The 14,502-nt window shown below is 39.9% G+C and overlaps 1 protein-coding gene across 5 annotated transcripts in view; it reads left to right on the forward strand.

Annotated features, from left to right (window-relative positions):
* LOC135090908 (serine/arginine repetitive matrix protein 2-like) overlaps positions 1-13,111 on the forward strand; it is a 19,847-nt gene extending 6,736 nt beyond the window's left edge. For 4 of the 5 annotated variants that reach the window (XM_063988084.1, XM_063988083.1, XM_063988081.1 and 1 more), the window contains exons 8-11: positions 222-385; positions 603-856; positions 3,460-3,662; positions 3,900-13,111. In XM_063988084.1, the coding sequence (XP_063844154.1) occupies positions 222-385; positions 603-856; positions 3,460-3,662; positions 3,900-7,496 (4,218 nt within the window). In that variant the 3' untranslated portion in view covers positions 7,497-13,111. The remainder of the gene's footprint in view (positions 1-221; positions 386-602; positions 857-3,459; positions 3,663-3,899) is intronic. The other variant, XM_063988085.1, reaches the window with a different exon arrangement.
* Positions 13,112-14,502: the final 1,391 nt, after the last annotated feature.

Consider the following 14,502-nt stretch of genomic DNA (forward strand, 5'->3'; position numbering starts at 1 on the left):
TCCTAGCATGGTAGGAGAGTTCTGATTGACAGTCAGAGCAATATAAAATCATTGTTTAGATGTAAACTAGCATCAAAAGTTAGCATATTATTTGAATATTGCCTTAAAATATATGTATCAGTTTTCATTTTCTCATTAACTTCTGACATTTGCAGTCCATCCATTGCATAGTGAAATTTCATTATCTGTATGCCTTATTTTCTACTTCCTCACAATATCAGGCTGGCATAGAGATCTCGTCTCAGCAAAACTTCAGTGGAGACTCTCAAGATTCACGTGGTTATACGAGCATCAGTGTGCGGGAGCCTCTGGCAGCTATCAAGGCACAAACACAAGCTGCCAATGCTAATCAAACAACAGGAGGCCAGCCAGGAGAGGGAGAGGGGTACTGTACTTATAAGTTTTATTCATGGGTATATAGATAGGTGGTGAGTAAAGGATTACTTGAAATATGGAAGTTTGGTGTAAGTGTGAATTTATATGGTTATCACTATTACTATTGCTCATTTGATTACAGTAATAGCAGCAACAAGTAATACTACCAATATTTCTACAACTACAATCATTAACATCACCACTGACTGCAATTACGACCCTCACAGTTATTACATGACTGTCTCGGATGATTCTGCTGACGAGATGTATGCCTGCATCTATGAGGGCAACAGAGGAGTGGGCAGTGAGACATATGCCCAGATTGAACCCAGGTCAACACCTCCCCCACCTCCACCTCCAATGCCCAGCCCACCTCATGCTCCATCGACACCTTCACCTCTTTCAACTCGAGGTGAATCACAGCCTCCTCCTGCACCTCCGAGTGTTGACAGCCTGCGCCATGTTGTGCACTCCAGACAAGGTGGGCTGGTGCTTATAATGCTTTAAATTTCTTCTTTCTTCATAGAATTACCACTGTTGCTTTATATATATATATATATATATATATATATATATATATATATATATATATATATATATATATATATATATATATATATTTATTTATTTATTTATTTATTTATTTATTTATTTATTTATTTATTTATTTATTTTATTATTATTATTATTATTTTTTTTTTTTTTATTGTTGAGTTCCCCTAAGAAAGATCTGAGAATGGTGAAAGTCACAGAACTGCATCCTCAAAGTGTGTGAAGTCCAAGTGAAGAGTAGCACAGTCATCCTTCCTGTCTCTTTCTTTGCATATCCTGGATGGTGCAGATTCCAATAGCTGATGTACAGTGAATATGGAGGTAAAAAGATAATGTGTAGGAATTTCATTGCTGCTGGTGCTACTGCTGTTACTGCTACTGTTACTGCTGGTGCTACTGCTGCTATTGCTGTGTGGGGCTATTATTATCTGTGAGGCTGGTGGCTAATATGCTTTATCCCAGCATCTCTTATGCTACTGTGTGGCATGTTGGAGAAGAAATCAGAAGTTGCATTACTCTGACTCCAAATGAACAATCTACATGGCAAGGAAAAAAAAAAATTTGTCTGAAAATACATTTGAAAAGAAAAGGAAGGTTATTGTAGCATAAAATGTAGGCTTCACACTTGTATTACTTTGTTCCTCATCTTTCATAGCAAAGTTACTGTTGATGGCTATATTTACCAAGTCCTATAAGTCATCTTTAAAGACTAGATATCAGGATTACATCTTCCCCACCAAAATCACTTCAGCTCATACATGCCTTTCACGTGTACTGGTAAAGTAAAGATATATGATGTGAAGTACAGTGGAACCTCAGTTCTAGAACTTAATTCGTTCCTGAATGCTGTTTGAAAACTGAAACTATTTTCTCTGTACGAATCAATGTAAAATGGATTAATCCATTCCTAGACACCAGTCTTCCCTGTCTTAGCAGCTTATGACAGACACTCCTACAACCAAGATGGCTGCTTCACAACATTTCTAGCTCACAAATTATTTATCCAGAAAGGATGTATTGAATGAACTTAGTGACAGAACTCATTAGAAGATACTGTTTAGACCATGCAGGTATTCTCTTTGTCACTGATCTTACAGAAGGACACAGAAAGGAGCAACCCACTTAATGCCAAAATGAAGGTGATCATAACACATAGACATCTTGCTGCTGGGAAAAGCTACTGGAAAAATGCAGTTGTGCAGTAATGATGCTATTGTCGGTCATTGAGAGAGACTCCTGAGCACCTAAATATTTTTAAATATTTGAAAATCAGGTAACTTTGTTCTAGAACTGAATTATGGTACTGCAACTGAAGCAATAATGTGTTCAAAATTTTGTTTGAAAAGGTAGGCGTTCAGTAACTGAGGTTCCACTGTATTCAGAAAAAAAAAAAAAATAGAATAAAATAGGAATATTGATTATTCTTTAATGTGTGTTTTTTTTTTGGGGGGGAGGAGGAGGGGGCAGTTCTTGGATGCCAACTTGTATATATGGTGAAAAATTACACATTTTATAAAAGTAAGAATTATTTCATAGACAGAACAATTTTGGTAACAGAGGATTGAGAGGAAAATGGTATATATCTGGGATCCTTAGAGTTAGCAATATTTCATAATTAAAGGACTGTAGCAAAGCAATTTGAATAGGGAACATTTCAGAACAGCAGGTAAATTGATCCTTAGTTTTATACTTTGGGACACAATACTACATAAAAACAAAGAGTTGCTTGACATGAAGTAAGCCTAGGTGAATATTAAAATTTATATCAACACTGCAGAAATTTGATTGTGTGTTGAGTGGTAACAATGCAAAAAACTTATGTAGGTTTGCAGAAGGCTTAGTGGTAATTTCTTATTTTAGTTCTATATATTGTATTTTCAAAATTTTAACAGTATGAGAATGCTTGAAAAAGTAGTTTAAATGCTTGTAAGGTATTTCCCTTTTAATCTTGAGTTACTGTGTAATCATTGATTAAATGAAAAGAATTACATTTACATATGTGAGCATTGCTTATGTAGATGTGTGCAGTGGATTTTGGAGTGCAAGCATTATGTTTTTTCTCTCAGTTTAAAAGTGCAATATTCTTTACCAGACAAAGAGAATATGAACTGGGTGTGCTGAAGTAGTTTCTCAAGAACATTTGGCTTTGAGTTGATGTCTTCACCTCCTAGTTGTGATATTGAGGAGTTGGTGTTGTTATAATGCAACTTCCTTGGGTGTGACCATAATCAGAAAAGTGCCTTTTATTTATTGTGTGTGCATGTGTTGAACAGCTAAGTAAACAGTCACTGAATGTATTCTAAGAACAATATTAATATGAAAATGATACAGTATGAACACCATAATATATATGTGGGTGGGTTTTGTGTGTATTTGTATCTCCTAGACAAGGGTAGCTGAAACTGTACAAATATAATGTTCTGGGTAAGTTTATGTAAACCTCAGATGAAGTAAAACAATGCTATGGTTGTAACTTTTAAAAACAACAAAATCCCCAAAGAATATAATCTCAGCCCCCCATCTTCCCAACAGCTTCATCAAGCAGCGCCGCCAGCACAGTGATGGGAAGTCCTGGAGCTGAGAAGAGAGGCACTCGCTCACCTTTGCCCCCACTGCCCCAGGGAGACACCAGCATGTACTCTGGGCACTCACCACAGCCTCCACATTCTCCACCACGCACTGTTGCCCCTGCAGAGAGACCCACACAGAGGGCACTGGAGGAAATGTATGCCAAGGTGGGTCATGAGGAAGATAAGAAGAATGATGTTAGCTGCCACTTTTGTATGATACTTGTTTATTTTGTATGTTTGGGAATGCCCATCTCCAGTGTTCATCATTTATTTGTTGCTTTGAGATGGGATTGAAGGCAGCGCTTATTTGCAGTTGGTTTACATGAGTGGTTGCTTTGAAGCTATGACTAAGTGCTTGGTACCAGATTGATAAGGTATTATTGATGCATATTATATTTGCAGGTGATGAAGAAGCAACGTCCCGGTCATGCACGTGGAGATAGCTGTGGTGGTGTTGGTGGTGGGGAGAGTGATGCAGGCAGTGTTTCCTCCTCCCGCAGAGGATCAGTAGATGTTGGAGGAGCCTCCCGCTGGGGTACTCATGCATCCTCCCCCCCAACCACTCCTCGCCAGTCAGTCGATCTTGGATCCATGACTCGCAGTCTTGTTGAGACCCGTAATCATGAAGTTGTCTCCTCCATCAGTCGGGCAAAGTCTTATGAAAAGACTGGAGTCTGGAGCACTCCTGCACAGCATGCCCAGCCCTCCTTGCCTAACCCTAACTATGAGACTATACCTCAAATACCCCCCACCAACTTTTACTCTGGCTCAGACCCAGGCTATGAGACTGTCAAAAATACTGAGCCAGCTTATGCCAGTGTAGAAAGACCAGAGGAAAACTATCCTGGATATGAGACAGTAAAGCCTACTTCAGACATAGAATCTGAACCTGGATACGAGACTCTCAAGCACCGGGAATATGAACCTGGCTATGAGACAGTCACTGGAGAGACCAAGCAGGCCCCTTCTGAGCCTGGATATGAAACAGTTGCTCATGAGAAGATCCAAGAGGATTATGAACCAGGCTATGAGACTGTCACACATTCCAGGCCAGACCCTGGCTATGAGATGGTAAAAGGAAAGCCAGGAAGTGAATTTGGAGATCCTGGATATGAGGAACTGAAGGGAGCAGCCCACCACCCACGAACTATCTCAGAAAATGATCCAAACTATGAACAGCTCAAATTCACCAGCCGGAGGTCAAGTGAGGGTGAGGCAGAGCCTGGCTATGAGGTGGTGAAGAAGGCAGAGGAGACAGAGAGCACCTATGAACTAATGCGAGATTATGATACCCAGCACTTCCCCCCATATGAGAAGATAGTACAGCCTGATGTGGTTCCAGTGCAGCAGGCAGCTGCTCCTGTCTATGCCACTGTCCAGAAAGGCATTGATAAAAAGCCCAAGAGCCCTGAAGAACCTGTGACCAGTCAGCCTTCAACTGCCCTTGAAAGTAACAGTGACAGTTTTCCCTCAGTATCATTAGGAGGAACAGAGGCCCTGATGAGGATAGGATCTAAAGAAGATGAAAAAGATATGATGCTACCTCTTGCTAAGGTGGAAGAGCAGCAAGAGCCTTATGAGAGAAGATCACCAGAAGGTAAGAGTCCTAAGGCATCTCCACCAGGAATGAAGAGCCCTAAGGGTTCACCCACATCATCAGTTACAAGTCACAAAGGATCTCCTCAATCCAAAAGTCCTAGAGACTCACCAGTCTCAAAGAAAAGTCCCAAAGGATCACCACCATCAGTTAAAAGTCCAACAGGCTCAATTAAAAGTCCTAAAAGTCCTTCCACACCAAAACCTTTAGTAAGCTCTTCTCCACCAACCAGAAGCCCTCCACTACCAGCTAAAAGTCTTGAGGGTTCTCCCAAGGAAACCAGAAGCCCACTCACTTCATCACCTCCTGTCAAGAGTCCTACAAGTTCCCCAAAGGAAGTTACAAGTCCTATTTGTTCTCCAAGACAAGGAAAAGGTCCAGTAAGTTTCCAGCCTTTAGCCAAGAGCCCAATTAGCTCCATGGGTGAGAAAGATTCTATGGTAGCCTCTGGAGTGGATGAAAGTTCAGGGGAGGATTCTCCACCTATGATGAGGAGTCCAAGTCCTGATATTGATGTACCACTTGACAGAAAGAGTCCAGTAGCATTGCCAACAGTGCAAAGTTTCAAAAAGGAGAGTCCACCAAGTGAAAGAGCTCCCATGACAGCTTCTGGCCTGGAATCTCCACCAATGATGAGGAGTCCTAGTCCAGATGATGATATTCCACTTGCCAGAAAGAGTCCAACCACTCAGAGTCCTGTCAGAGAGAGTCCTCCCATGATGAAGAGTCCAAGCCCTGACATGGACTTGCCTCCTCCACAAAAAAGTCCATCTCCACCTCAAGAAGAGAGGGAATCACCACCCATGATGAAGAGTCCAAGCCCTGACATGGACCTGCCACCTCCTCTCAGAAAGAGTCCAGTTAGCTCTTCCCCTGCACCCAGTGAAGAAGTGCCACCTATGACTCAAAGTCCAGGCCCTGATTTCCCCCCACCAGCCTCAATACCATCCCCACCACAGAGTCCAGATAAAGAGACTCCCTCAAATACAAGGAGCCCAAGTCCAGACAGTGAAGCTGCCTCCCCCATCAAGGCTAGTCCCAAGCCACCCAGCCCCACAGCTCAAATCCCGGCAGTTGCAGCAGCAGTCTCTTCAGACTCTAGCTCCCTGTCTGAAACTGGGTCTCCTGTAGTGGGTTTACCACCACCTCCTCCGCTGTTGGCTGATACAGGTGCAGAAGATAAAGACACTGACAAACCATCAGATGTAACAGAACCTGATCAAATCCAGGAATCTTCTCAGAATGCAGATGTTATAACTAACTTTGGTGGCTGTGAAGGAGCTCAGTTCTCATCACTCACAAGTGAGAATATAGAGGAGTCAGCCCCAACAGTGACTGAAGAAGCAGAGACCTTCCCGGTTCAGCCTGAGGTGCTGGGGTCTGAACGTGAGGGTTCTCCTGTAGCCTTCAGCAGCTTGGGCTCTGAAGACCTTCCAGCTCCTCTTGCAGCAGATGACACAATGAATCATCCTCAGGAGACTGTTAACCCACTCTATTTACTAGATGAGGTCAATGATGGTGGCCTTGAATATGCACCATACAATATGCAGGATGCCGCACCCCCTCCTCCTCCTCCTTCAGGACCATCTAGCCTGTGTAGTGAGCTGCCTCCACCACCACCAATGGTTATGGACATGGATGATGTAGATGCAGTCTTTACCAATGACCTGCCTCCACCACTCCCTGAGTCATCCCCCTTTATGCCCCGCACCAGCACCCTTTGTGACGACACCCCACCACCCCCACTAGTGCCCCCTTCTGATGTGGAAGGGCTGGATGAGATGTTGAATCTAGCTAACATGGGCTCCTCTTCCTCTGGCAGCACTGCTGGCCAGCCTGGTAGCCTCCATGGAAACTCCGAAAAAGACTCAGATTCACCCCAAGAACCCAGTGTCATGCTGATGGAAGGAAATGTTGCAGGGGAAGAACTTCCCCCTCCTCCCCCTCTTCCAGAGCCTCCAGAACCCTTAGAGGCCAGGGCAGAGAAAGATTCTGACTCTGAAATGGACAACTCTATATCTTCAGGGTATGAGGGTGGCTTCACTGCTGGTGGCGTTACTGTCACTGTTAACCCAATGTCTGATGTAGAAGAGACCTCAGAGTCCCCAGTCAGTAGCCTGCCTCCTCCACCCCCTCCCCCAGCATCCAGTGAGACCCCACATGTAGCACCTCCTTCCCCAGTTGTTGCTGCAGCTGCAGGAGCTAACAGTGCTGGCAGCCAGAGCAGCAGCAGTGGGTCAGGGAGCCAGGACACAGGTAGTGGCAGTGTGGAAAGTGTGGTGACAGTAGAGTGCGTGCCACCCCCCGACATCCCTGGCCCATCAGTCCAGCAGGCTTCAGATACCTCATCTAGCCCAGAAAACCACAACCTGGAGCAGCATGAGCAGATCACGCCTGTCTGAGGCCTCACAGATGCAGCAGGTGGTGGTGGTAGTGGACCGGGCACAGTTTTGTAGGTACAGTTGCTCAGGACACTCTAGCACTCACACTTCCTACTAGAATGGGTCAGCTCACTTGTCATGCGCCAAAGGAGGCCAATATCTACTGTAGTTGGGTAGTTGATAACCCAAGTGTTAGTCACATTTTCACGTATTGCAATCTTGTGGACCATCTCAAGTTAGGCAACGCTACTATTAGTGGAATACTCTGGTAGCTGTTGGCTGTGAAATATTGATATTATATTAGTTCCCTTCTAGCTAGGAAAGAATTCCTCAGTAGATTAAGTAATATTAATGGTGTCATTGATGTGGGTTTGTCAATGGTGGCACTTTCCTTGCCATTCTCTCTGGCAGTACCCTTTAGTTTTATCTACATCTTATATCTCTGCCAGCAAGCTGCTGCAGGTTTATACGAAAGTAATTTTTATGATTATTTTTCTTAATTACATCAAACATTTGTCTAGTGAGTGGGAAGCTGGGTTTGGTATTCAGATTTTTACCCTGTAACAGATTGTATGTTTGTATAAGTAGAGGAAATGAGGCAGTAAAGCACTTGTTTCCTACAACTAGGTATGGCTGAGTGTAGCATTAGCAAGGACAACCATGGTGTGTCTCACAGGACTGTGGCAGTTCCGCCAGCTACCTCGAGTCTGGTGGGCTAATGATTCCCCCATCAAAAAGTTCTGAGTGTCTGTCACCAAAGTTCCTGTTTTTTGCAAAAAGAAGCAGGTGAAAGCTTTATGGTCTTTACTGTGTGTTCATTACATGTAAAGTGGAAAGTTGTATTTACTATGGTGTATGGTTGTAGCCAGTCAGGAGTCACTTCATTTGACTGCCTTCTGATTCAAGTTACCCTCATCAGAATATCTGGCAGTAGTTCATATTCTAGGTCAGCATGTATAATTCATTTAACATTTCTTTATAGGTGTACAAATGGTAACAGTGGCATTTCAATCAGTAGAGAAGTGTCTGCAGAGCATCATGCAGTCAGATAGTTATACAAGCTCAATTGCACCTCACAGTTGTTATAATATTACCTCTCAGTGGTGTTGCAAGACTCATTAAGATTACAGTCTCACAGAGGCAGATTCTTGTTTTAGCTGCACATGCAAGTAGCCTCTCACCATTTACTTCTCTTGTTCAAGCACTGAGAGTGGGTGTGAACAGATGTGTGGCAGATGTGAGACCCCTTTGCCTTGTAAAACTTATCCAAATTTTATATATATTTTTTGGCCCAATGGTTTTGTACCAATCTGCATTTATCCATTAACTTCAGTTTTTAGGAGTTAGCATGATTGAGTATTGATAGCGATGAGGTTTATGAATGAGGTGAAGTGAATATCTTGTACTGTTATCTTGAAAGTGAGCTCTATGTCCTGTTTTGACATAGATCAAATCTGAAACATATTTTGTCTTACATCAATTTATAGAAGTCAGCAATCATACCCTTTGTGCACTGACAAACTATTTATTTATCAGTCTTGTAATGAATGCAAGGGATTATCTCAGCCATGGTTTATAGATGTATTTTGTAAGGGATACAGTGAAACCTTTTACCACAATATGTGGTGTTCAGAGCTGGCCACTGAACTTAAATACAGCTGTAGAGGAAGTATTTTGCTATATATAATCAAATACTGGTACTGTTAAAGTGTAACAAATACCTTTGGTCCTGAAGCAGGTCCCCCCCCCCCACTCTCTCTCTCTCTCTCTCTCTCTCTCTCTCTCTCTCTCTCTCTCTCTCTCTCTCTCTCTCTCTCTCTCTCTCTCTCTCTCTCTCTCTCTCTCTCTCTCTCTCTCTCTCTCTCTCTCTCTCTCTCTCTCTCTCTCTCTCTCCACCATGAAGAAATCCTTTAATATATGTTTTGTAGGACATCCTGTACACTACTCTTGCATTTAATGAGTTGGTGGAATTATCTGATGATCTCCATGGATAACATCAAACCACACTATTTAACACTGCCAGATCACAGAATGACTTACTTAGCTTCACAACTGACTTGTGTTATACAAGCTCTGAACCTGCTGAGTTGAGCAGTGTGTGTACCAGTGACAACGAAAGGTGATTGCCCTTGAAGGTTTCACTGTTGATGTAGCTTTAGTGTGTGTGTGTGTGTGTGTGCCAAAACTTCAGTGTTGTGACATATTATGGAATTGGTGTCCAGCAGTTCTAGGGTATTACAGTCCTCTTACATGAGTATTGCCAATTTTGTATCTATGAAGTTAGGCTTTGCAAAATTTTTTGCGTCCAAATTCAGGCAGTGAATAAGGTGGGCTGAGGTTTGTCTTGTAAAGTTGATACCCTGTTTTCTCTTCTTCTTCTGTGAATTATCATTTTTCCCATAAAGGAATTTTTCACTTTGTGTGAGTAACACAAATTCTTAGAGTACCTGAACATTTATTTTCCCTCTTTGTTCGTAATTTGTGTTTTCATTATTTAGTCACCTGAATCGGGTTTACATAGTTGTCTCCACGTTGGGTTAGAGGGGTCGGCCGTTTATTGAATGATGTGAATCTTCTCTCGTACGTTTTGTGAGCTTTACACAAGGTAACATAAATGCAAGCTTAAGTGGTTGTGAAGGCTGAGCTGCTTCCATGTCTAATTCTCTCTCTCTCTCTCTCTCTCTCTCTCTCTCTCTCTCTCTCTCTCTCTCTCTCTCTCTCTCTCTCTCTCTCTCTCTCTCTCTCTTTCTCTTTCTCTTTCTCTCTCCCCTCCCTGCTAGTGTTTGCATTAGTACTTGAGTCAGAAGCTTCAGACACACACACACTTACATGATGCACAAGGTTATTAGACATGGCATAGACATGTACTTAGTTTTAATTTTCTATTTATTTAACACTTCATCCCCTATGATTTTTACTGCTGGTGCTAATGAACGCTGACTATCGTAGGAGGTCTTGTAAATAGCTTGAGATCTGTACAAGTTTTATTATTTGATTACCATTTTTCATTGTTGAGGCTTCCTTCTGTCTTGATATTACTGAAATTATTGCAATATATTCATATCTATGTGCATAAACTTTGTACAGGTTGATTATTTTACTGTTACAGCCTTTATTTTTCATATACATGCATATATATATATATATATATATATATATATATATATATATATATATATATATATATATATATATATATATATATATATTATATGTGTGTGTGTGTATGCATATCTATATATATTTATGTATATCTCCAGAGATCACTACATTTTATCCTTCCTTCACATGTACTTAATATATTGCACCTGTAACTATGTAGCATCCTCAAATAATCATTAATATATTTGTTTACAATGCTTACTTCATCTTAGCTTAAAGTACCATAATTCAATGAGTATCAGCCAAGTGCTAAACACCTTGGTGACCCCATGGCTGCCTCTTGACCCTCCACTGCACAGAGAACATTCATAATAGTTATGTTCATTGTAGGCAGGAGAGTCTGCTCATGCTGTTGCCAATACCTTGGTATTTTACCTAGATAGTTTTTTTTTTTTTCTTTCTTTTTTTTTTTCTTTTTTCTACTCTCCTGAAAGCAATAACTTTTCAATTACTTATGTAGTTGTGAAACTCTTTGTCTATAATAGTGAATGCAATTATCTATTACATATGTCCAGGTAAAGTGTTAATGATTGGTTTGGTTGCCTCAGCATTGAAGCACTTGATACTAGTCTATTCCCAAGGTCACTGATGGTGCAGAGCCTTGTGCATTTCTTGTTTATTCTTTATTCTTTGCTGTTATAGTTATATTACATTTTTGTTTTCATTATTGTGTTTGCTGTCTTTTCCTTATATATATATATATATATATATATATATATATATATATATATATATATATATATATATATATATATATATATATATATATATATATATATAAATTTTATTCCCCTCTGTTATGTTACAGTTGGTCAGTGTTAAATACTACATGGTTTTGTGTCTTGCTGTTGAACTGGCTGTAGAGGTTTTAACAGTCTTATAATGCATTTCTTGTGTGTACCAAAAAATCACTATAAGCTCTATTATCAAAGAATTGTGTTAGTCCCATTACGTTAGTCATGGTAAGTCTGGAGGAACAGTATTATGAAAGTTTTGCCACATAGATCAACAGTTTTCTATACATAGCAATAAGATGAGTTATGTACTCTTGAGTATTCAAGTGGCTAGCTTTGATATATTGTCCCTTTCTCTTTATTAGCTTTCAACAATAGGCATTAGGAATATATTCAAGTCTCTTCCTCTTAGAAATTAAGTGTTCTGTGTTCATGGTGACTATTTTGGTACCTAGTGAATTCCTTTAAGCCTGTGACACTTAACATTTATATGAAGTGCAAGTCACTTTGTTATTGCCAAGCACAAAGGAGGCTGTCAGGGCAGAGCAGCAACAATTGTTTCTCGCTTAATGTAGTGTGAGGGGACAGCTATTTCTTTGAAAAAAAAGTGATAATGGTGAAGTATTTTGAAGCCTGTAAAAGTATTTGTATTAGTATGATATTGTTACTAATTTATCACAGATATTATGGAACAATATTGTTTATTGTTTTGTTTTATGACTTCACACTATTGATCATTATTTCTGTGGTTACTGCTTGAGTGATTTGAAGGATGGTGCTCACATTTTGGTAAGGAATTAAGCTAGAATATGATATTCCCATATTTGCATTCCTGAAGATCTCATATTGCACTTGTTATGTTGTTCATCATTTTTGTTTTATTATCAAGTGTACAGTTTTATATTCTTTTGGAACAGATTATAATGAGCTATGTTGAGAAGTATCCAAAAAAGTTCTGTGACCATTTAATCTAATACTGTCAGGTTACATCCTTGAGGTTGAATCCCAGATATGAATTAAGGTATTTCTATGATTTTAATTTTGATTTTTTTTTCTTTTCTTTTTTTTTACTCATAGACTAAGCAATAACAATCTGAATTGCACTCTCAGGCCAGCAATTAGTTTTTTTTTTTTTTTTTTTTTTTTTTTTTTTTTTTTTTTTTTTTTTTTTTTTTCTCCAAAGCTGTAGGTTATCTGTCACAAATATTGGACATACATTTCCATGAGTTTTACTAGGAAGCTGTAATATATATTACGTGTAATGTTATGTAGTGTCCAGTGTTAATTTATGCCCTGTTTGATTGCTATGGTCTGAAGTGACATTATGTTGGAGACAACAATAATATACTTAGTGTGCATTATTCATTCCGTAGTGTATTTATAAACCTGGAGGAGCAAGTTTTTATATCCCAATCATGTCATAGATTTTTTTGTTTTTATTGTATCCCTTAAAGAAGAATTGGTACATTTGGTTGTCTTCCTAGAGTAGTCACCAAACACCCCTGTAGCCCCTGGGCAGACATGTGGTGTACATGAGTCGTAGAACCAGTTCATCAGGATGCTCTTGACCATCATTCACAGCTCAGCTTTATGTGTCTGTTCAGCCATAGTTGTAGGCGGTGGTGGCCGCGGCCCTGGCCTGGCCTTGACCAAGGTGGATTGGGCCGCTCACCACCAGCCACTCAGTTTTTATGGTCTGTGAGGTACTTACACAGTAAACAAGGATTACATAGATCATAACATGCGTAATGATTATCCTTATGACACCTTTGTATAGCCTCTTGCTCGTAACTCTAGTTTCCTTTCTTTATTTCTCAGCATGTCACAAGCCCATCACAAGCTTCATAGTTTCAGCAAGCTTCCATCTTGTTTTTTCTCCAAAGTCAAACTCCATCCTCCATCAATCTCTTCCCTTCAGTTTCTTTGATCTTAATTCCAATCTCATTTCTCTTAACTCCATCATTAACTCGACCTCTACTGTAACTTCATTATCCTCAGTGTAAATCAGTCATTCATCAGTCCTTCGCCAACGTAAATGAAATGTACTTTTTTTTTTATGCCTTACTTTCTGAATGCTATCCCAAGGAAGGCAGATTTATAATACTAAACGGCTGTGTAGGTATTCATTAATGGGAAGCACGTGGAGGACCGTGGATGAGTATGGAATGGAGGCACAAGTCAGAAATCAAAAGTATTACGATATCACATGGAAGAGTATGACAGCAGTATACTGTAGTCCTGACCAGTGGGGAGACACCGAAGAGGCAAATACCCACCAGTGTCTCCCTCACATCTTCCGTGGCTACCCCATTGACTACAGCTCTTTTCTACAATAACTACATCTCAGCTGCCTCTGCCTCTTTTCCATGTTAATAGCTCGCAGTCAAGCACTTTTACTAGCCATGTGCAATTCAAAGAAAAGAATGAGTCACCCATTCACAATAGAAGTAGCACACGCTTTCTTTTACCATCCGCAAACATTGCAAGCAGGTAACTTTTTACGTTCCTTCAGGAACCAAAGTAATTATATAATTGTATTGTTCATTACTCTTGCAAAACTGATGATATGTGATGCCTAAAATTTATTACTGTTTTAGAAAACAATTGTTTAAATTGCGTTGATTTTGTTACCAGCCTCGTAAATGGTACTGTAGGTTAAGAATACTACATTCGATAAGAAATATTTCATATGTAAAGGTGAATTACTCTAAAAATAAAGTAGATTTGCACTATTCAATTACTACTTTAATTTGGGGCGGATTCCTATTACGAACTATTCTGAATATTGTGTAAGCGTGCATCCATCAATACCAGTAGTGAGAGGTACACACTGGGTGCTAGGTTGCTGGCACTCGAGGCTGGACCTCCCAAGGTGATGGGGACTATGCTAGATGCAAGGAAACGTCGAAAGTGTAACATTATTATTATCATTATTATTATTATTATTATTGTTATTATTATTATTATTATTATTATTATTATTATTATTAGTAGTAGTAGTAGTAGTAGTAGTAGTAGTAGTAGTAGTAGTAGTAGTAGTAGTAGTATTACTATTATTATTATTATTATTATTATTATTATTATTATTTCAAATATTAATGGGTCACTTTCTAATCTTATACCTTCAAATA

Source organism: Scylla paramamosain, chromosome 36 (genome assembly GCF_035594125.1).
Source record: "Scylla paramamosain isolate STU-SP2022 chromosome 36, ASM3559412v1, whole genome shotgun sequence".
Lineage (NCBI taxonomy): Eukaryota > Metazoa > Arthropoda > Malacostraca > Decapoda > Portunidae > Scylla > Scylla paramamosain.